This window comes from Branchiostoma floridae, chromosome 15 (assembly GCF_000003815.2).
Source record: "Branchiostoma floridae strain S238N-H82 chromosome 15, Bfl_VNyyK, whole genome shotgun sequence".
NCBI lineage: Eukaryota > Metazoa > Chordata > Leptocardii > Amphioxiformes > Branchiostomatidae > Branchiostoma > Branchiostoma floridae.
The window spans coordinates 19,219,489-19,240,420 of record NC_049993.1 but is presented as its reverse complement, the minus strand read 5'-3'; the positions used below and the strand labels follow the sequence as shown (position 1 = coordinate 19,240,420).

The window sequence follows — 20,932 nt, the reverse complement described above, 5'->3', positions numbered from 1 at the left end:
TGAGGAAAATAGCGGGCCAAAGGAATAGGTAGCGGATAACTTTGGTGTACAAAATTGCCTGAGTAAATTGTATTCAGCCATAGGCTAACAGTAGAAATACAGTTGGCTGATTAGCACAGTTTCCTCTTAAACGAATATGACTAAAGGCCTCTTGATGGAATATTGTATTATATTATATTATGAAGGCTTTGTTGTTATTTTCATTACTCTTGGTGCACATGTTTAAAGAAGTGCTGTTATACTTGCTGACAAATGCTGCAAACAATGCAAATTGATATTAACGTCCACGAGTAAAGGACCCATTGTTGTATTTTAATAACATAACAGTGATTTTGTTGTTTAGGGGTGAAAAATAAATTAGGCATGTCTATGCCATTGCAGTGTTACAATTTTGTTCTTGTTAATCATTACAGGACATTATGCTATTTGTGACTTGGTTAGAATCACTTTAGTTGAAATTGACCAAAGAGAAGTCAGAAACATCACATTTTGTAGTTTAATTCTCTGATATACAGTGTATTCAAAATATAATCAGGTTTTTCTAACTTTCCAGACAAATGTCCCTCCTTCCCAATGAATGGTTTCTTCCTTAACTTCACCTATGACCTTTCACCCGCACTCCCTGGGGTGAATGACCTTAAGGGCAAGTTGGAACTGCAGGCACAGCTGATCACAACACAACCATGGAGAATACTGGGTAAGCTTACTTTCTTTGATTTCTCAAGAAATATGAAGGAGCGTTCCACTTCAGATGAAGCAGGGAAGTAAAATCATGTCTAGTTTTGGATACAGGGAAGGTTGTGGTATGTTACTCAATCGGTCCAAACTGTATTATTTAGTCCACTGGTAACACCTACATGTACATAGGGACAGGAAAAGAGACCCTACAATACTTGAGTCTGATGTTTTGTAGAACTGACAACAGTATTTGGAATTCTTAGCATCTTGACATCTGAGATGTGTACTCGTCTTAAGGTAGTCCTTTAGTTACTGAGTAACTGATTAACTTAATATAAAGCTCTTTATGTAAGGTAACCTATTTACACATGTAGACTATGTCCTCTTTCCCCAATCATTTTAGGCACCCTATCTATTTATCTAGTAAGAAGACTGTGAACAGAGTTTAGCATGGCACTACTTTATGTCTACATTTAGTAATGAAAATTATTTCATTTATGCAGTCGGTGAGATATTAATGCGTAGCAACAATTACTTGTATTCTATTTGTCATTAAGTCCTTTTGCGTAGTTTGTCATAGTCTGGATAGACTGACGGACAGAGAGAGAGACAATAGGGTCTCCACCAAAGAAACATGTTAGAAATGGAGTATTGTATGTGGAATAGTTATATGGAACATGTTGTCCTTTACACATGCAGGCCGTATATGTATGCTGATCTGGCATGGATTGTTAAATAATCGATCAATGTGTTACAGAGAGCTAGCGGGCCGTACCATCTTCATCACGGGGGCGAGCAGGGGTATAGGGAAAGCCATCGCCCTGAAGTGTGCTCGAGACGGAGCCAATGTTGTCATCGCAGCCAAGACGGCAGAACCCCACCCCAAACTTCCCGGCACGATCTACACAGCAGCTAGGGAGAGTGAGTTAGATATCATCTGTGTCTAAGTGTTATCAAACTTGTCCCACTTAAAATCTTACTAAGGTCTTAGCCGTCTCTGAGGTGTCATTTTCCCAAAGCTACGAATAAGGTCTTAGCCATGTTTGAAAAGTTAGCAAATGTCAAATTACTTAAGGCCTTCAAATCCTAATAATATGCTTTTATGATGATACAACAGTAGGGAATGAAGAGTTGAGAAAATGCTAATTGTCATTTTCACAGGTTGTTATGATCTTGATAGGGTTACCTAGTACATGTTTGATGCTTTTTGGCATCTGTGTTCAGTGTTTCCTGCTTCTTCTAACTGTCTGTTTGAAGTAGATTGTTTCTAATCTGAAAGTTGCAGGCAACTCACAACCTGCCGAGTTTGAAACGGCGTATTGTTAGGTTTCAATTTCTTTCAGCAGCTGACTTCCTACAGATGATCTTCGTTGTTTCTTCAGTTGACTCAGAGGTAGGAGGTGGAAAATGTCTGCCATGTATCGTGGACATCTGGTATGAGGATCAGGTACAGTCAGCAGTAGAGCAGGCTTAAAGGTTATACTAAAACTTATAGTTTAAGGGTTACAGGTCAGTGTGTGATGTAAACTGTCGGGTTCGATGAAAGAGCTGGGCTGTCTACCTGGGCTGTCTACCTGGCCTGGCTATCACGTCAGGCTACTCAGAACCCCCCATCCATAGTCCTGACTAACAGCTTTTAGGAATACATGTAGTCCTGAAATGCAAAACTAAACAGCTTCAAAATTAGGATCTGGGACACATCACCATAATGCTAATTATTACTACACACTGGTACTTGTGTTCCTGCAAGGAATGCCTCCCAGACACATTCCCGAAGGGCCCAGCCAGTGGTGCACATGGACAGGCCAACCTCAGGTCACTAGCAGGGTTAGAGATTAGCAATTACTATGCCTGTCAATCAGCTGAGTGCCATATGATGGGGCTATGAATGGGGGGATCTGAGTAGCCTGACGTGATAGCCAGGCCAGGTAGACAGCCCAGGTAGACAGCCCAGCTCTTTCATCGAACCCGTAAACTGTCATGTTTCCCCCCAGTTGAGGCAGCGGGAGGAAAATGTCTGCCATGTATCGTTGACATCCGGTACGAGGACCAGGTTCAGGCGGCAGTAGATCAGGCTGTGCAGAAGTTTGGAGGGATCGACGTGCTGGTGAACAACGCCAGCGCCATCAGTCCCACGGGAACGCTCGCAACTCCGATGAAAACTTACGACCTCATGAACAACATCAACGCAAGGGGAACCTTCATGGTGTGAGTGTTGGACATGCTATTGATTGATTGGTTGGTTGGTTGGTTGGTTGATTGATTGATTGATTGATTGATTGACAGTCGTGATGGTAATCTCAAACATTTTTGAAAATGCGTTTTGCATGTCCTCTTCTATTCTAGTAACCATTTCCCATTTATAACAGTTGTTGGCCGCGCCACCTAATCTCCAAGCAGGATATACTCAGATCTCCCTTCCCAACTTCTGCTTGGAAATGATTTCTACCGTTTTTTATATGCAAATTATCACAATTTAGTTTACAAAGTGCTTATAAAACCCTCTCCTCAAAAACATGAAAGTTTGATAATAAGACAATTACAAGAGTTTATTTCTGCTGACTGATGAATTCTTTCTTTATTTCCAGGTCTCAGAAGTGCCTGCCCTACTTGAAGAAAAGTCGGAATCCCCACATTTTAAACAACTGCCCTCCCCTGAGCATGGAGGCAAGGTGGTTCAAGGATAACGTTGGTAAGGGAAAATTATGTCAGGGATTCCTAGCTGCACTTGAAAAAACTAAGCAGCATTGGAATAGCACAAAGCTTAAATTGCCAAACAAACATAATTTATCAACGTAGTCAGAAAAAAAGCTGTTGGACAATGGCATCATCCTGCAATTGTTGTGAATTAAAGGATTACAACTAACATGACTAATATTCAGATTGATTTTTATGATTATAAATTATAATTATTGTTTGCTAACAGAATGGAAGTGAGTCTACCCTCCTGACCTCCTGATGCTAGACAACAGCCACCCTTATATCATTTCTTAACTGTTGCATTTTCAATAACTTAAACAACAGGCCAAATGCGAGATTTCTTTCTAAAAATCTCTTTTAATTCCAGCGTACACCATTGCCAAATTTGGGATGTCCATGTGTGTGCTGGGGATGGCCGAGGAGTTCAGGGATGATGGGATAGCCGTCAATGCAATCTGGCCTAAGAAAGGTACTGGCAGCTACTATTATTATCAATCTTACTGATAATATCCTGTTGACAATGCAACTAAGAAACACAATTACCCAATTGCCCATCCAAGTTCTTCTACAACATACAAGGGCTTACAACAGATGAAACAAATACAAGCAATACCAAGCAAATGTACAGTAATATAGCCATAATAACCACTTATGATCCTGCTTTGAGTCTGATGAATTACAATGAATAAGAATAATTGCTTATCATTAGACATTAAGAATACATGTATGACTTCATGACAAAGTGAATGCTTAGATCAGGTTGTAAGTTGAAATAGGCAAACAGTCGCTATCATATCAGAGAAACAAATTCAAGGCTCACACAATACAGTTAGACTGATTAAGCAATCTGTTGTTGCCATAGCGGTGTCCACAGCTGCCATAGACAACATTCTCGGATTCCCGCGAGAGATGTGTCGTAAGGCGGACATCATGGCGGACGCCGCGTATTTCATACTAACACGAGACAGTCGGAGATTCACGGGAAACTTCGCTGTTGACGAGGACGTCCTACGAGAGGCAGGAGTGGAGGATTTTGAGCAGTATGCCTACGTCCCAGGTATGAAACTGTTTATTTTATTTTATTCGCATTCATTTTTGAGCATGGGACAAGATTTAGCTCACAATGAGCTTATGGAGGTCTTCTGCTCTGTATATTACATACAATGACAATCAAAAGTAACAAAATTGAGATTATAATGAAACATATAACTTAAGATGACATGAACATAAAGTCATTTCGCAATGTAAGAATAACAAGAATACTAACAACAAAAATGGACTAGAGCGCATACAAGGCTGGCATTACCAATCAAATCAAATTAAGTAAATCTTCTAATTAGGAAACTGTTTGCTCTGGTTGCTACAAATATTGTACATTGTATAATTTGTAGAGTCAGGAGCATTAGCTATATGTATCCCCATTTTCTTGTCATTGATATGTATGGCTGTAGGACAATTGTTCATGATAGCTGTTCAATATGTTATAAGACAAGGCAATGATTAATCTTGTCATCTGCTGAACTGTTGTGATCTTTATTTTCCAAGTGTTCCCAAACTATCTAACAAACTTGCGGTAAGAAAAGCAGTCCCCTGTTAGGTCATTTTGGCATGAACATTAACATTATCAAACTTTTTCTGCTTTACCTGCACAGGCAACCCCCTAATGCCCTGTGGCTTCTTGGACCATACTCAAGAGGACATGGACAAGAGGCGCCACCTGTTGGGCGGTGCCAGAACTGCAGGGGCTGCCAAGGCTAGCAAGTTGTAATAAGAAACAACATGTTCTCATTTGGGGCAGATTATTAACCACGTTTTTCCTGCATTGGTTGAAAAAATTATTTTAATACATTAACTGTATAATCTTGTAAATGAAAGCAAACATGTACTAGTATTTCCTATGGGCAATAAAGAATATTGAATGACTGAAAAGTCATAGCTGGTTATGAGTGTACTGATCTCCAAAAGTGATAAAGTCTTCAACTAGGAGGTTTTCAAAGCAATGAATGGAAATGCACATGCTTCTGTTGGCTATAAAAAGTTCTTAGCTACAGATTGAGGTAGGAATTGCAGGTATAACTCAACAGCTAGACATACATGTACACAGACATTACTTTGATGAAGATTAGACATCCAGGTATAAGATATGCCAAAAAGCAGTTACTCAAGTTACGGGATATGGTTTTGGAAACGGTCAGACGTTTCAGATAGGATCCTCTATCTTTCGTCAGTCACACTGAAGAGATCTGGAAGAACTGATCTTTTGATACACAGACATTATGCTACAATCAGGCTTGTATAACACCTCCCTCCTTTTCGTGAATGGTATATCCCCATGACCTTTTACCCAGCCCTGGGGTGAATGACCCCCAGGTCAGACAGGTGTAAAGTCCAGTGGAAGTTTTGTAAGCAAACTGGCACTAGTGGCAGTGACCAAAGAGGAGCCATAATGGAAAACACTGGGTGAGCTGGCTTCATTTTTAGTTTCTTAAAGTTAGAATCATGCCTAATCTTAATAACAACTGAACTCAGAGCAGTGTGTTATACATCTGATTTAGCTTATCAGAAACTCGGAGCCAAACCAGTTCGATTACTATTTGTGAGCCATAAGCCCCAAGCTATCTGGGCCAAAATTGTTAAGGATGTTAGCATTCTTAATACACAGCAGTTGCAAATTGTAATGTCCCTTTTTTTGCTCATAAATCGTGAACATTTTTTTTAAGGCATGCATGTTTGAAGAATGCTGATGTTTTCAGAGAGCTAGCGGGTCGTACCATCTTCATCACGGGGGCGAGCAGGGGGATAGGGAAAGCCATCGCCCTGAAGTGTGCTCGTGACGGAGCCAATGTCGTCATCGCAGCTAAGACAGCAGAACCCCACCCCAAACTCCCCGGCACCATCTACACAGCAGCTAGGGAGGGTGAGTCTTTTTCTCATACCTTGGGAAAGTTGATTCTGAAAGTTGTAAGATCTGGACCTCTTCTATTTGTACTTATGGCTTGACAAGAACCAGACCAGGACAGCCCTGTGTTTGACGCCTTCTTCGGGCAACTCTATGTCTGGGTTAGGGTGCAATGGTTGTCGGAACATAGGCAGAATGTAATCAGTCACAAGTATGAATACAGGGAGACAGTCAGGATAAAAACACAGATTGTCAACTCACAACAAATTATCATACCGTGTTCCTAGCAGAATGCTCCAAGAAAATATCAACCTATACCAGACACAGATAGTTCCTGTTACTTGAATTTCATTTCTAAACTAGGAATGCTTGTAAAATCTTAAAGTTTCTTAACTAAGGATGTCTCCTCTTTTATTTCAGTTGAGGCAGCGGGAGGGAAATGCCTGCCGTTTATCATGGATATCCGGTCTGAGGACCAGGTTCAGGCAGCGGTTAATTGGGGTTAGAGGTTGAAGGTTAGAGGTTAGGATGTGTTGAAATGTATTGTTTCTCTCCCAGTTGAGGCAGCAGGAGGAAAGTGTCTGCCATGTATCGTGGACATCCGGTTTGAGGACCAGGTCCAGTCTGCAGTAGAGCAGGCTGTGCAGAAGTTTGGAGGGATCGACGTGCTGGTGAACAACGCCAGCGCCATCAGTCTGACTGGGACACTGGAGACTCCCATGAAGAGATACGACCTCATGAACAACATCAACACCAGGGGAACCTTCATGGTGTGAGTTGACGTGACTTTTATCTACCTCAGAGTCTGTAAAAATGAAAATGCCCAAACGTCCTGAACGCCGGTTCGCCCCTGTATCTCTGAGTTTGAAGCCGTTCGTGTCATTTAGTACACCATTTGCAAGAATGCAAATTAAATAAGTGTGAACGGTTACCATTTGCAAGCATTCACAATTAAACTGTTGAAGCCTGCTGAGTATGATGTAACGAGTGACTGTTGCTCAACGCCATCTTTTGGGAAGTGCAAAATTGCATCACTTCACAACACTGTTTTCTTCCATATGCATTCCAGAAAGCTTTTGAGCATAAGGCTATGGCCGCAAGTAAATTCTGTTTATCACATCCTCTACAGACTCCAGATATAATTTAAGAGCCGCTCAGGGCAAAAACAAGACGGGTAAAAACATGATTATCCATAAGATTTACTTGCTGTGGTCTAAGCCATGGACAGGGAAGCCTCATTTTATCAGGAAGGAACTGCATTTGGGAAGTTATTGGGAAAAGATCACACAAGAACGTACTGTTTTCTTCCACCACTATTCGATACAGACCACTATTCGATCTTCATCCTATATTCTTAAGACATTTTCCACCCTTGTCCAGGTCTCAGAAGTGCCTCCCCTACTTAAAGAAGAGCCACAAGAACCCTCACATCTTAAACATCAGTCCTCCCCTTAACATGACAGCCAAGTGGTTCAAGGGAAACGTTGGTATGGATGTTTGTTCATTGTTAGGGTTGGCTGGTTTAGGCATTCTGAAATGCAGCAGTTTCTGGCTATTTTGCTTCATTATTCATGGGAAAAAAAGGAACGAACATCAGAAACATTTTGTGAATTTTAGAGTGGTTGATGAGGTATCAGTTGTGACATCATTGGCACTAAAAAGGCAAAACTGTCAAATTTTGTCTTCATACTCTAACTGTACTTTTATCATTATAGACCAGTAAAGCAATATACCAAATCTAGTCTCCCAGTGCCAGCTTCAAGTTCTAATGGTAAGAGTTTTCCCAAAATTTTTTCTACTTCTTTCCAGCCTACACTATGGCCAAATATGGCATGTCCATGTGTGTGCTGGGGATGGCGGAGGAGTTCAGGGAAGATGGGATAGGGGTCAACGCCCTTTGGCCAAGGACAAGTAAGTGAAGAGATTTGTGATCTAGTAATTTTCAATTCCCCTTCTGCAACTCATGGTGGTAATTATAAAACATGTACCATGACAGGCATGCTATTGGCAGGGGTAATTGTCCTCCAGAGGGGGTGTTGTACTGTGGGTAGATGGTGGTTCTAGTCTATTGAGATTTTCAATCATCTGTTTAGGATGGTTGAGTGATAATTAGAATCTGAAGACTCTGGGTTTGAAGCCCTACCAGGTAAGGGTGTGAAGTCTGCCATCTCTGATTCCTTGGGGCCCAACAGCTAAGAATTTCTTTGATAGAAGAAAACCTACCCACACACCAAATTTCTTAGCTTCCTGATCCTGTAGACTCAAGGGTTCTGTTGCTAAGCTACAAATAAACACCTCTAGAAACTGTACAAAAAAATTTCGCTCTTGGCAAATGCTAACAATCCTTGATGTTGACATCCTAGTAATCGGCACAGCTGCGATAGACGTCAGGGGGCATGGCCGGGACGGTTGTCGCTCCACTGACATCATGGCGGACGCCGCGTACGTCATGCTGACGCGTGACGGCAGAACTTACACGGGAAACCTCGCCGTCGACGAGGACGTTCTGCAGGAAGCTGGGGTCCGAGACTTCGAGCAGTACTCCTGTGTGCCAGGTGTGTTCTAATCTCCAAGCAGATCCTACAATGGCATAAGATAGCACCAAACTGGCCATGGCGTGAAGTCAGCTAAAAGATGCCCATTTGCCTTGTACACCCCGACCAATCGAATGGGGACATCCCTCGCGAATGTGCACACTCCTCTAGAAAACAGGACACTCCTCGACTTTCAAGGGGGCGCTCCTCTTGGAAAGGGGATGTTTCTCCCTCAATTAGGGGACGCTCCTCCGGAAATGGTATGGTCATCGGGCATAGGGGACGTCCCTCCAACACCCCCGCCGGCCCGTGGAATCGGCCGCTAACCCGACAAATCCCTTTCTAGTTCATCTAAATCACAACATTGAAAACTTTAACCCCGTCAGTGCTCTCGACAAACGTCATACCTCGCCAGGTAATGATAGTTTTTTATTAAAAATTGAGGCATGTTGGAAAAAAAGCCGCCCACGCGGCAGAACATCACCTGTCTTCAGTGTTAAAATGGCGGCGTACCGCACGCCCGGCAAGCAAGTGAAACACACTCCTAAGCCGGCTTCACTCCTCTGGCAGTTTTTAATACTATCTTATGCTGCTGTAGGATCTTCTTGGAGATTAAGTTTGTTCCTCAGAATAGGCTGCCTGATTATACCCTACTGCTAGGCTTCTTTAATTGATCAGCTTTTAGATGCTTGGAAATCAGGCCTTCTGATATCATGGTAAATTCTAGTGACAATTGGAAATTTTCAGCAGCTAATATTTAAGCCTATACTTAGCTAGCAATTGCTATGCACAGCCTTATGTTGTATTGTGTTTTATTTTTTGGGGGGTTTCCATGGTGATTTCTTTGCTGAGCATGCATTTTGCAAAATGATTACTTGATAGTAGAGAACTGTTAGACACAACTGCATGGGAAAGAAACCATTACAATCCTGAACAGGAACATGTAATTTTCTCTGACAAGGACTGTCCAATAGTCAGGTAAAAACAGAAAACAGACCAGGAGAAAAAAAAGAAGATTGTTTGTCAGTTACCATGCAGGCATGACAAAGTGCAGGTTGCAGATGTTGTGCCCTGCAGAAATGTACATACCAGGCAGACAACTGGGCATCAATCATAGTCCTATAGAATACAGGACACAGTGCAGGGAGAGTGGGTCATACCACCCCAGCGGGGGTGTACAGGGTCAAAGAAAGAGGGACCACCATAACAGCGTGGTGACATCCGTCATTGGCCGTCATACATTATTGTACAACATTTAATTTTCAAGCAGACTGTAAAGGGATTAACCACCTATAAGACTCTACGACTGTCAGAGCCTTTTTCGTAACAAGAACCCAGTTTGCTTTTTGTAATTGCCAATAATATTGTAAGCTCCTTGCAATTCATCCCCTGAAGACAGCAGTCAGCACACCTAATCAACAACTCAGCTGAGTGTCGTTGTGGCCACCCAACCCAAACCATGGGTCACATTACGAAGGACTGCGTATTAGGCCCCAACATCTTCAACCAGGACCTACTAGAAGCTAACGAGAAGGCCGTGGCCTGGCTGCAATACTGGCACGGAACGCTATGATGATGATGACCTAATAACAGAACAATAACAATCTATAAACTCTGTGACTGTTGGCTTTCCAAGAAGCCCCCAAATTACATTTCTGACAGTACCACAAACGCACTTGCGTCTATACCTCAAGAAGGCCCACAGTCTGGGATCGCACAACACCTAACAAAAGTGACCAGGCTCTAAGCTACTACATACATGCAGCAAATGGTATGAAAATTATCACACTGTTTTTAAAGTAAACACGTCTACGTCTTGTGTTTATATACATACATTGTATACAATATGATAAGGTGCACTGTCTTTTTCAATCAAGCTGCCTTTTGCTGAAACCATACATGATATTTTATATTCCAGGACATGATCTCTATCCAGACCTCTTCATGGATGAAACGATGGAAGAATTAAACAAGATGCGCCCTCCAGGAACCAGCAGAGGCACTGCATGGGCACGGAAGACCAGCAAGTTGTAGCTAAAGCGGCAAATGACTTGGAGTCACCCAAGTTCAAACTTATCATGTTCGGGCATTGAAATCTAGTCCCATTTAACTGCAAGCATTTCTACTGATAAAAGATATGCCTACTTGTAATGTGCATAAGGCCATGTGATTGTTGTTAAGGTTCTGCGACTTGTCAACTCTTGAACCAAAAGAATGCAATATCCATTATGCTAAATCCTTTACTAGTTTACAAAATATATGGATGTTTCACTTGACAACTGCCATTTCATATGTGTTTTTGTGTTTGCTTTTTTTGTCAGACTTAACTAACAAACTGTTGCCATGCTCCATTCAATATTCACGCTACAGTAATATGACCCTGCCTCTCATTCATTCATTCATTCATTCATTCATTCATTCATTCATTCATTCATTCATTCATTCATTCATCATCACTGTCTTCAACTGTGCCATGGTTAGGCAAGCATTGTGCATCTTGTCTGCTTCATCTATATCCATATTTCATTCATACATTTGTTCATCCATCCATCAATTCATTCATCCATTCATTCACTCATCCATCCATCTGTTCCTCCACCCTCGTACCTGTGCGAAGGTGATGTCAGCGTTGCCCGTCTTGTCTGCTAAGATCTTGCCCAGCCAGTCTAAGAACTTCTGCCCCTTGTAGATGCCGAAGCCCTTAATCATGTTGGGCATCATGCTGAGGTAGGCCAGCTTGCTGTCTGGAAGGGGGGGTCACGGAAATTCATGGTTTTGTTTTGTTTGTTTGTTGTTTACTATGACATATTTTTTTGTATTTTTTATTCATCTAAACAAGGAGCTTTCATCAATCATGAAAGCTCCATAGTAATGATCTAAACAACAAAGAAGTGACAAAAATAGAAACAAGAAATTGGCATGTTCATGTGTGCTTTTCTAACTTTGAGTAATTATAGAATAGATAAATGAAAGATATATAAATTATAATTGTATAAGCTGAGTTTTACATTGCGCATTGTGTATTATACGATATCAGTATAACCGGGTCACAATGGCATATTAAAGAGATGAGAATCTATTTTAACCCACCACACTGAACAAAAGGAGTAGCTATTGGGGCCCTTTCCTAGTGTGAGTGTATATATAGTCTGGTCTCCGGGTTGACATCTTGAAAAGGTGATAGTCACCTGTTATGTCAATCCTTCCACAAATGTGGTAAACCTCAATGAATATTAAGTAAATAGAATTGATTCTATAGCTACATGTACCTTCGAAGATGACGTAGAAGCTCTCGTCTGTGAGTCCCGCCACCTCCTCCGGTGCGCAGCCCAGCGCCAGCAGTGTGGCGGGGATGGCGCCCGTCCCCACCCCGGCGAACCGCCGGATTGTCTGCAACACTCCGATGGTGTGCAGGACCTGGGGGGAAAGTTTTCAACTATTAAGTACTATTAGATGTAAAATGTTAACTTGAAAGTTCATCTGTGTTGGTAGAAGTCATTATTGAACTAGTTAAACTGAAATTCCAACACAAAAAAATGGACTTTGACAATGACTGGTGCTGTTCAGTCGAAAATTTGGGTGAGTCCAATTTTTGTGTTGGATATTACACTTTAACTAGTTCAATAATATAGATGTAAAATGATTCAATTCCATGCGCAATATGATTTACAGCCATGTTGTACAAGTAGCTGGTACTTCATTTACATCTGACTCTTTAACTGATTCAAAAACTAGTTTTAGTCCACCTTAGAATAACAGAAACTGTTCAAACAGCACCCTTCAGCCTTTTTTTAGAGTTGTGGCTCTTTTCAAGAATGTGGAGGGTTTAACAAGTTTTCTAAAATTCACTTGTCCTATCGGGCAAGTACATAAAACATTACATGGCCGAAGTTACTGGTTCAATAACTATAATAGTTTTAGCCCACCTTAGAATAACAGAAACAGTTCAAACAGCACCCTTCTATCAATAAAAACAAGTGCTTTTAAAAAAGCTGGCATTTTGCCAAGGTTTGCGTGTGTGAATGTTTTTTTTTTCTAGTTATTAGAATGTCATATAAATAGAACAGAATAAAAAACCTGATATGGGCGCATGGAGAGATTCACAAATATGCAAATGAGTTATGTCCTGGAATATGAAAATGAATATGTTTCCTGAAACTTTTTGTTATCCAGTATGCAGTTATTTTCGAGAAAATCAGTTTGTTCTTGTGTAATTCTGTGATATAGATGTTGTATGGGCATTTTATGGAAAGTTAGAAAGAAACATATACGCAGAGTATCGCACGTCTCACGGTTCGTTCATTCAAACATCCCAACTGCGGAAAAATGCAGTAGAAGAGGTGCAAAGGTGAGTTTTAATGTTCTGTACAAAAGTATTGTTCATTAGTATAATAAGGCCATACCAATTTAATTTGTTGGTTCTCGGATTTTTTCAGAAAAAAGTTGAAGCGACAGGGCGAAAAAAAAAAAAACTTGCAACAACTCTGGGTTCAGTCAGGTCCAAAGTTTCAGGTTCGTAATTCCAGACTTGAACCAATGGTATATAATGATAATAATAGTAATCTGGTGTATACATGTATGTGTGGTAGATCCAGTTACACTTACATGCAAAATTTGCATTTTGTCATACACTTTACGTGGAATTTTAGCAATACAAATGGAAAATTATGTGCAATCAGTATTGCTTAAGTATTCACAGTAACATTGCTGTAATAATGCTTAGTAATAAAGACAAAAACATAGAGTATTTCAGCACACACAACTTTTAAAAACCTTTAAGAAGGTTGAAAAACTTTTTCAGCATAGTATAATGTCTAATGTAGCAACAAGAACAATAAATTGACTTAATTTCACCCCAAAGAATAGATAGTGCCTGAAACATCATTGTATTCTCTTTGTGAAAGCTGCAGATTGAATAAAAATCGCTTGAGGGCGTTAGTGTACTCATTCCATATTAATGAAGCCATTTCCAAATATGGCAGCATTGGCCAAGCCATTTCCAAATATGGCAGCATTGGCCAAGCCATTTCCAAATATGGCAGCTGCCATTTTGTTTGTCCCACTGCAACATTTTCGTCTTTTTCAAGCACAAATTTAACGATCTATGGGTGGTTTTCGATGATTTACAACATAAAGGAGAACATAAGCAGGTGATAGTTATTTTGCAAGTCCAGTACTAGTTTCAGAAGTTCTTTTATTTTCAACTGAACCAAAGTTTGTTTCAAGTCCAGCAACTTGCGTTAACGTTAACGTTACCGTAACGTTACAGGAATTTTTTTTGGATTTTTTTTTTTTTTTTGAAATTGGGAAAAATAGAAGCGGCGATTCCGAGAAGCAACAAATTAAATTGGTATGGCCTAATGGATGTAAAAATTAGTATTTTAATGGATGTAAAAAAGAAAAAAAAAAGTTGAAAAAAATACCTCCCCGGATTCGAACCGGGTGCATTAGTTTAGAATGCGTAAATTTTACCACTGCGCCAATGCGACAATGCTAAAGAAATGCCTGTTTTAGAAGGTATATAAATGTTTGGCATGAATTGAACAGGTCCGTTCATCTCAACATCACAACGGCCACTATTCTGGCCTCAGAGCATTTTGCCGCTAAGGCGGCAAAATGCAAAAACAGTGGATGCTGTTCGGAATCTCTGACCATTATATCTTATATCCTGTGGATTAGCTTTTGTATCAAGTCAAAAATGTGCAGTTTTCACCAAGACGCACCTTGGCTGCCCCGGCGTACGCCAGTCCCCGGTGCCCCCCGGCACCCTCCAGCACCAGGTTCTCAAACGGAAAGTCGTAGCGCGCGTACTTCCCTCTGACGTCATCATCCAGCAGCCCCTCCAGATTAAACTCGATCCTCTTGTTGGGCCGGAACTTGGAGAACAGATTATCCATCATGTTCGGCTTGGCCAGCGCCTTGGCGTTGTTATCCTTCGGCGGCATTTTCGACGTTTCTTTAAGGATGGCCATCATGCCTGCGAAGGGGCCGGCTTTCTTGGGCTTCGGCTCGCCGTTGTTTTCCGACTTCTTGAAGCTGAATCTTCGGGACATCCTCTCCAAGAAGGAAGGAGTCCTCTCCACGGGTTTCCCCTCCTCCGGGGGCAGAGAGGCTTTTTCGCTGGCCTCGTCATCCGACAGTTTCTTATAAAACTCCGTGTTGTCGGTAGCTGGAGAAAAGGGTAAAGGATAATAGGTAGGTTTTACATGTCTGTCCATATGACAAAACTGTTGAAGTAGTGACTTCGACACGTTCAACTCAACTGGTTTTCCCAGTTAGATGTGCTGGTAATGAATTGTTCTGCCAGTTTATTCTTTATTATTCAAAGAAGACAAACAGACAAGCGACGATGAAGTCGGAACCTCCTCATCAAAGATAATGAAAGAATCAGATCACCTCCTTCTGCTGGTATCTCCTCCTCCCCGTTAAAGGTGATGGTTGCTTCCATCGCATTGCCGTCATCCACTACTGCTGCATCATCTAAAGAAAAAGAGACATCTTCAATATCTCAGAAAGTTGTGCAAAGAAATTCGTGAAGCTGTCTTTTTTCATGCGTATGTTTCACCTGTTGGCAGTGGAGATGGCAGTGAGTGAGTCACATCACCGAGGATGCTGTCAGTAGTTTTAGAGTGGTGGACCTTTCCAAGAATGTGTACCCTAAAACACTCGTCACTCTGTTAGAAGTTAGAACATGTTGTACCCAGCAAACAGCCTGACTACGTGCTTTTGTCACCTTTTTCTGCCGCTGCCACTACGTCATCTAATGCGCGGGTAGGGTCATCCTCGGCGGCAGTAGCTGGAAAGGAATTTCATAATTATCATCTCTTCCCATCTTACAATGGGGGCATGGACTTGACTGATTCGGCCCAGAGCAGTGCAGTAGCAGAAGACAGTTGCGTTATGCTTCAAACATACAAAGTAGCAAACAAATGTAGAAATGCCAGTGAAAATAGTGCCTTCTGCGGATGAAGTTTGAATAGGTATTCTGCTATTCCCTTTTTTAATTGAACTGTTAAATGACCCACAATGAACTCCAAGACAACATGTCAATCATGATTACTATTTGTGAATGCCTATGCATATTAGCTGTACACATGTATTGACTCTCGTGATATCTAGTCTAAACTCTAAAGACTAAAGCTCCTTGATGATAATTGTTTGTGAGCAAGATTTCGAACTATGTTCTTTTTTTAAATTGCTATACTCAACTTTTAGAGCAATTCTCCCTGGAGGAGTATATATGTAAATGCCAACACAATTCCGACTTGGCAAAAAGTCTGCAACATGCTATTTTGATAAAGATTGCAAAAAATGTCTCACCTCCATTAGACGGCGGCGGCGGTGGTGGTGGGGGTGGTGGTGGGGGCGGCGGAGGAGGGGCACCTTCCTCGGCCGGTGGTGTCTCCGCTGCAGGTGCTTCAGGTGCCGGGGTCTCCTCTGCCTTCTCAGACTTCTTATCCTTCTTCTTGCCCATTTTTTTCTGTGAAAGAAAACATGTCACAGATAAGCGATTTCATGTAGTACCGATTTACATGTAGCTGCGAGCAAGCAAACTTTGTGAGTGCTATCATATACATGGGGACCTTCATTGCCTGACCGAGGTATGTAAAGGTAGTATTCCCATAGCTTTTTTTGTGGCCGTGGCCAGCTACAACGTCAACGGAAAGCTTGGCAGGACAATATCGCAGAATGGACCTCCCTTAGTCTGCAGGGAAGGCTGGCCCTGGCTAGGGAAAGACTGGCCGGAGACAGCTTTCTATCTTCATGGCTACCTTGTCCCACCAACGACTAGGTGGGTAGGTAGGTAAGTAGGTAGGTAACTAGGTACGTCAGTGGGTTGATATCTACTGTGTCTGGAGCACGGTATTGGGAGGCGAAGAAAAACTATCTCCTCCAACCGCCTTTTAAATGGGTGGGGAATTTCCCGAGCAGCCCTCGTAACCCCTGCTCCGCCTATTGGGTCACTTAGTCCTCACTCATAGTGAGCAATTGGGCTGGTCTCAATCATGATGTTTTTGACCTAGGGCGAAGAGATGCTTACAGTTACAATGTAACCCGTAATCTTGAGTGGCCTTTAAGCTTCAGGTCTTGTTTCGTGGTGACCATTAAGTAAAAAAAAACCCCTCCCCAACCGAAGGCAGTTATCGTTTTTTTTACAACTGGGCGGAGTGATAAAAGTCGTGTTAAGTGAAAGAATAATCAGGTAATTGGTAGCAGGAGGTGGGTGAACAGTGAGAATGTCAAAAAGCTGAAATCCTTATGCCCTGTACGTAAGCAAGACAGTGAGGTGAGAGAGTTAAAGCGCCGGTTAGGACACTGTGCCCTCTGCACATCGTACGCAATATACTGTGCAAGGAACAACCCTGTATGGGAGTCGCCGTCTGTTTTCCAGCCGATGATAACATAATGTTATACACGTAATCACTTGTACATTATTTGTGAAGTTTATCATGACATCTGTGCAATAATTCAGAAGTGACGTATACAATTGAAATGTTGAAAGGCTAATGCATAGCAACACTTTTATTAACCTTGCGCCCTGCAGATCTTTGTGTATCTGATTAAGGTGTATTTTTAACCTTCATCTCGTATTCGTGTTTTTAAATGTTGTGTGCGAAATAAAGATGATGTTGAACACATATCCCGGGAGGTCATGCATGGGGACACCGTGATGAACTGAACCGGGTCGACAACTTCTTTCTGGATGAGACCAAATTAGACTTCAGGGGTCAGCAGATTATAGAGGCGCACAGAATCATTGTGTTTTTAGAAGAGGCGTGGTCAGCATGTCAATCAAAACGTCTCTTTATTTCGATATGCATTCAGTAGCCAAAAGACCAACTCTACCGTAGATCATGTAATCGGCACACATTACAGGAGTTTAGGAAAACATTTGAAACCAAATTAAATGTAATAAAACAACACAAACTTCTATTAGAAACATAACAAAAACTTTATAAAGCATAAAGCTCGCAGATTCTTTTAGTCCTATCCTGGTCTTGCACGACCATTCACTCATGAAAGATAGTAAATACTATCCTAAACGTCTGACCGTTTCCCAATTCGTATCTGGCAGTTGCTTGAGTAACTGCTACCTTATGTATCATATTACCTAGATGTCTAACCTTCATCTACGACTGTTCATGAGTTTCTTATAGTTGTTTTCACTGGCAAGTCAGACCCTTTCATGCCCTTAGGCTAAAATGTTCTTTTGCATAACAACTTAAATGAAAGCCAGTTCATTTATACGACAATGTATGTCCTTTTATTGTTAAAAGTATGTTCTAATCGTCATTAGTGTCGTGCGTTGTAAAAAAGGGAACACATTACGAATCTGTTCATTAGCACAAGGAAAAAATGTGGTTTACGTGTGTTAGCTACAAATGCAAATGGACATTTTTTGGAACTGGTTCTTCAGTCTTACCAGCGCCACTCAGCACAAAACTTAGAAAACTGGATTTTGGCCGATCATGGTTCTCTATTGCATGGCATCATGTATAGAAGGAAACTAAGAAAGCTTGCTTCCCTTTGCAACGATTCTGTTTGTTATATTTGTACATTTAGCAACAGGGGTATTTATGTAAGAAGGTCGCGAAAAAAAAACGCCGCCATTTCTCTTGATCATATATCCCGTTTGTCTTAATGGTTAGCATTAAGTGTTGCATCATTGGCCAGCTTGTATATCTCCTTTAAGTTATCCCTCATTTGTTGTGCTTTTACGCTATTGCAAAAATGGCCACCATGGCTGACCCCCCAGCCCAAGTGCCTAAGTTCTCCTGTCTGCTGCAGACAATTTATTAATGTTGGCAGGGGACTGCACTTTTGTTTGTAACTCACTAACATAGTCTGCCCTGGTGTTCATCCTTTCAATGTAGGATCATGACAAATTTGGTATCATAATGAGATATTTCATACAGTTATATCTCTACAATATTTTGATAAGATATATGTCAAGATTTAGTAAATCGTGTCAAGAAATCCGAACCAAATATGTGTAGTTGGGAAATAAACTCAGCACAAAAAGTTTAGAATATAAACTTCGGTTGATCATATCTCTGTTGTTTCTGCATCAATTTAAATACATTATATATCTATAGAAAGCTTGAATGATTTTCTTTCCAATGGTATCAAACTCATTATCATTGTTAACTCATGGAACAAGCACCAGGCCTGTTTGCGTGAGTGGGTCACGAAAAAAAAAGTGCCCAAATTCCCCCGTTTCTGTTCAACACTGTATCGTCCCGTTGTTATGGCTGCGGGTGACAATAATTCGATCCATCCGTTTTTCATCCGACGTTTGGTATACAGAACATCCAAGTTTATTCTTAGTATATCTGAGTAGAATATTTTATGATTGTAAATTCATAGAACAAGCACCAGGCCTGCTTACGTACAGGGGGTCACAAAGATAAAGTGCCAAAATTACCCTACTAAAGTCAAACACTCCATTCAGCTCATTTTCTTCCATCGGTATTGACTTGTGAATGAGGGATACGTGAATAAACAGGACATGTCAATCAAAACTACTGTTACTCTTTAGTCAAGAAAACAATTTGAACCAAGAGGTGAACAATCGAGTGGCAGCCATAAGCCGTAAGAAGGCTCATATTCCATCCTAAGACTGTACTTCAGCATCCAATGGTCCTTGCTCTGTGTGGACTGGTGTTGTAATCTTGCAGAATGGCATTTGGTCCAACATTGAAGAGGTCGGATATTGCGACTGGATGGAGGATGGTGTCCCTATATTTCACCACATTGAAGTTGCCTGGAATGATGACGAATGATTTTTTTTTTCTATGGCGGTTATACCGCCCCGAACCATGACGCTGCCTGCACCACCAAATACTGAAAGTTACTCTTCAACATGTACTCGTGTCAGCGTGCGGTTCTCCTTGCTACCTCCGCTTTGATTCTCCCATCCAACTACCGAAAGGCTAGATATACTCTATTCAAGTATGCTAAAACCTTGTACGTTCCGTATACCAAATGTAACGTGAAAAGAGGATTGATTGAATCACTGACACACTCGCCAATATCAACAGGACAATGCAGTGTTGAACAGAAGCAGGGAAATTTGGGCACTTTTTTTTCGTGACCCACTCACGTAAACAGGCCTAGAGCTCGTTTCATGTGTTTACAATCATAATAACTTTGATACCATATGAAAGAAAATTGCACAAGCTTTCTATTGATATATAATACATTGAAATTTATGCAGAAATAACGGAAATATGATATACCAAAGTTGATATTCCAAACTTTTTGTGCTGAGTAAAGTTCGGTTAACTGGAACATTTATTCCTCGTACAATGTCCCATTTGCATTAGCATTTGTAGCTTACACGCGTAAACTACGTTGTGTAAACTGCGTTTTTCTTTGTGCAAACTCTTTTTTTTTGGTTCATGATTTGATTAGTAACACGAAACCGTGATATCATTATCCTCTTCGTTAAACAAATCCTAAACACTACATCTTCAGACTAGGTCTTTATAAGTATTTGCACGTCTCGAACCCCTCATCTCCCGTTGGGGCACCACAGAAGATGTGGTAACCACAAAAGTTTTCTCTGACCATTTCAGTTTCAAAGATGCACAATGTTAAATCCGTATGACCCATTTTCGCGATCATAATAAAATAGCCAAGGACGTTTATATACTAGTGTACATTACTGTCCATGAAAATAAGTCACCTTGTGTTAAAAAACTATATATACTAGTATAGTACATGTAGCACAGTGCAGTCGAAATTGTTTTTTTTATTTGTTATTGAAACAGCGCCAAGACTTTGCCCTTAGATGCAGCTTGAGTATCGTGCAATCCTACCAACATTGTCTGTCGGTGACACACATCACTCAGTTCGGCCGGTGGCGAAGGCGTAACGTTTCGCAGACTACACCTGCGACTTTACCTAGGTTGGCGCATCTGCTTATCAAAAACATAGCAACATACACTACAGCTACGAGCTGAATTTTCTTTGAAAAATCACACAATGCCCCCAAATCACCATATTAAGTTAATCTAGGTAGCGGTTTGAGAAACATTATGGATTAAGTACGGTGCATACCGCAGTGCACAGTTTTGCCATCGCTTCACAGAGCGTAAGCGTTAAAAGTTCATGTGTT

General features: G+C 41.2%; 3 protein-coding genes across 3 annotated transcripts in view; 2 read left to right on the top strand and 1 right to left on the bottom strand.

Annotated features, from left to right (window-relative positions):
• LOC118431268 overlaps nt 1–16,316 on the bottom strand; it is a 29,454-nt gene extending 13,138 nt beyond the window's left edge. Inside the window, exons 1-6 of the mRNA XM_035842382.1 lie at nt 16,132–16,316; nt 15,545–15,607; nt 15,208–15,291; nt 14,535–14,980; nt 12,081–12,228; nt 11,419–11,555 (exon numbers count right to left, since the gene is read on the bottom strand). Of these exons, the coding sequence (XP_035698275.1) occupies nt 11,419–11,555; nt 12,081–12,228; nt 14,535–14,980; nt 15,208–15,291; nt 15,545–15,607; nt 16,132–16,285 (1,032 nt within the window). The 5' untranslated portion in view covers nt 16,286–16,316. The remainder of the gene's footprint in view (nt 1–11,418; nt 11,556–12,080; nt 12,229–14,534; nt 14,981–15,207; nt 15,292–15,544; nt 15,608–16,131) is intronic.
• LOC118431290 (hydroxysteroid dehydrogenase-like protein 2) lies at nt 605–2,890 on the top strand. The gene is made up of 3 exons (XM_035842406.1): nt 605–697; nt 1,436–1,599; nt 2,673–2,890. Exons 1-3 carry the CDS (start codon nt 684–686, stop codon nt 2,888–2,890), a joined length of 396 nt encoding a protein of 131 aa, XP_035698299.1. The 5' UTR covers nt 605–683.
• Nucleotides 5,806–11,087, top strand: LOC118431296 (hydroxysteroid dehydrogenase-like protein 2). The gene is made up of 7 exons (XM_035842411.1): nt 5,806–5,838; nt 6,132–6,295; nt 6,836–7,049; nt 7,658–7,764; nt 8,087–8,188; nt 8,641–8,832; nt 10,730–11,087. The coding sequence occupies exons 1-7, from the start codon at nt 5,825–5,827 to the stop codon at nt 10,843–10,845; spliced, it is 909 nt and encodes a 302-aa protein (XP_035698304.1). The 5' UTR covers nt 5,806–5,824; the 3' UTR covers nt 10,846–11,087.
• Nucleotides 16,317–20,932: the final 4,616 nt, after the last annotated feature.

What these genes read in the sequence shown, in the direction of transcription:
- LOC118431290 (XM_035842406.1), top strand. An exon ending in CTACACAGCAGCTAGGGAGA is followed by an intron (nt 1,600 to 2,672) that starts GTGAGTTAGATA and finishes GTTTCCCCCCAG; the next exon opens with TTGAGGCAGCGGGAGGAAAA.
- LOC118431296 (XM_035842411.1), top strand. An exon ending in CTACACAGCAGCTAGGGAGG is followed by an intron (nt 6,296 to 6,835) that starts GTGAGTCTTTTT and finishes TTTCTCTCCCAG; the next exon opens with TTGAGGCAGCAGGAGGAAAG. An exon ending in ACCAGGGGAACCTTCATGGT is followed by an intron (nt 7,050 to 7,657) that starts GTGAGTTGACGT and finishes ACCCTTGTCCAG; the next exon opens with GTCTCAGAAGTGCCTCCCCT.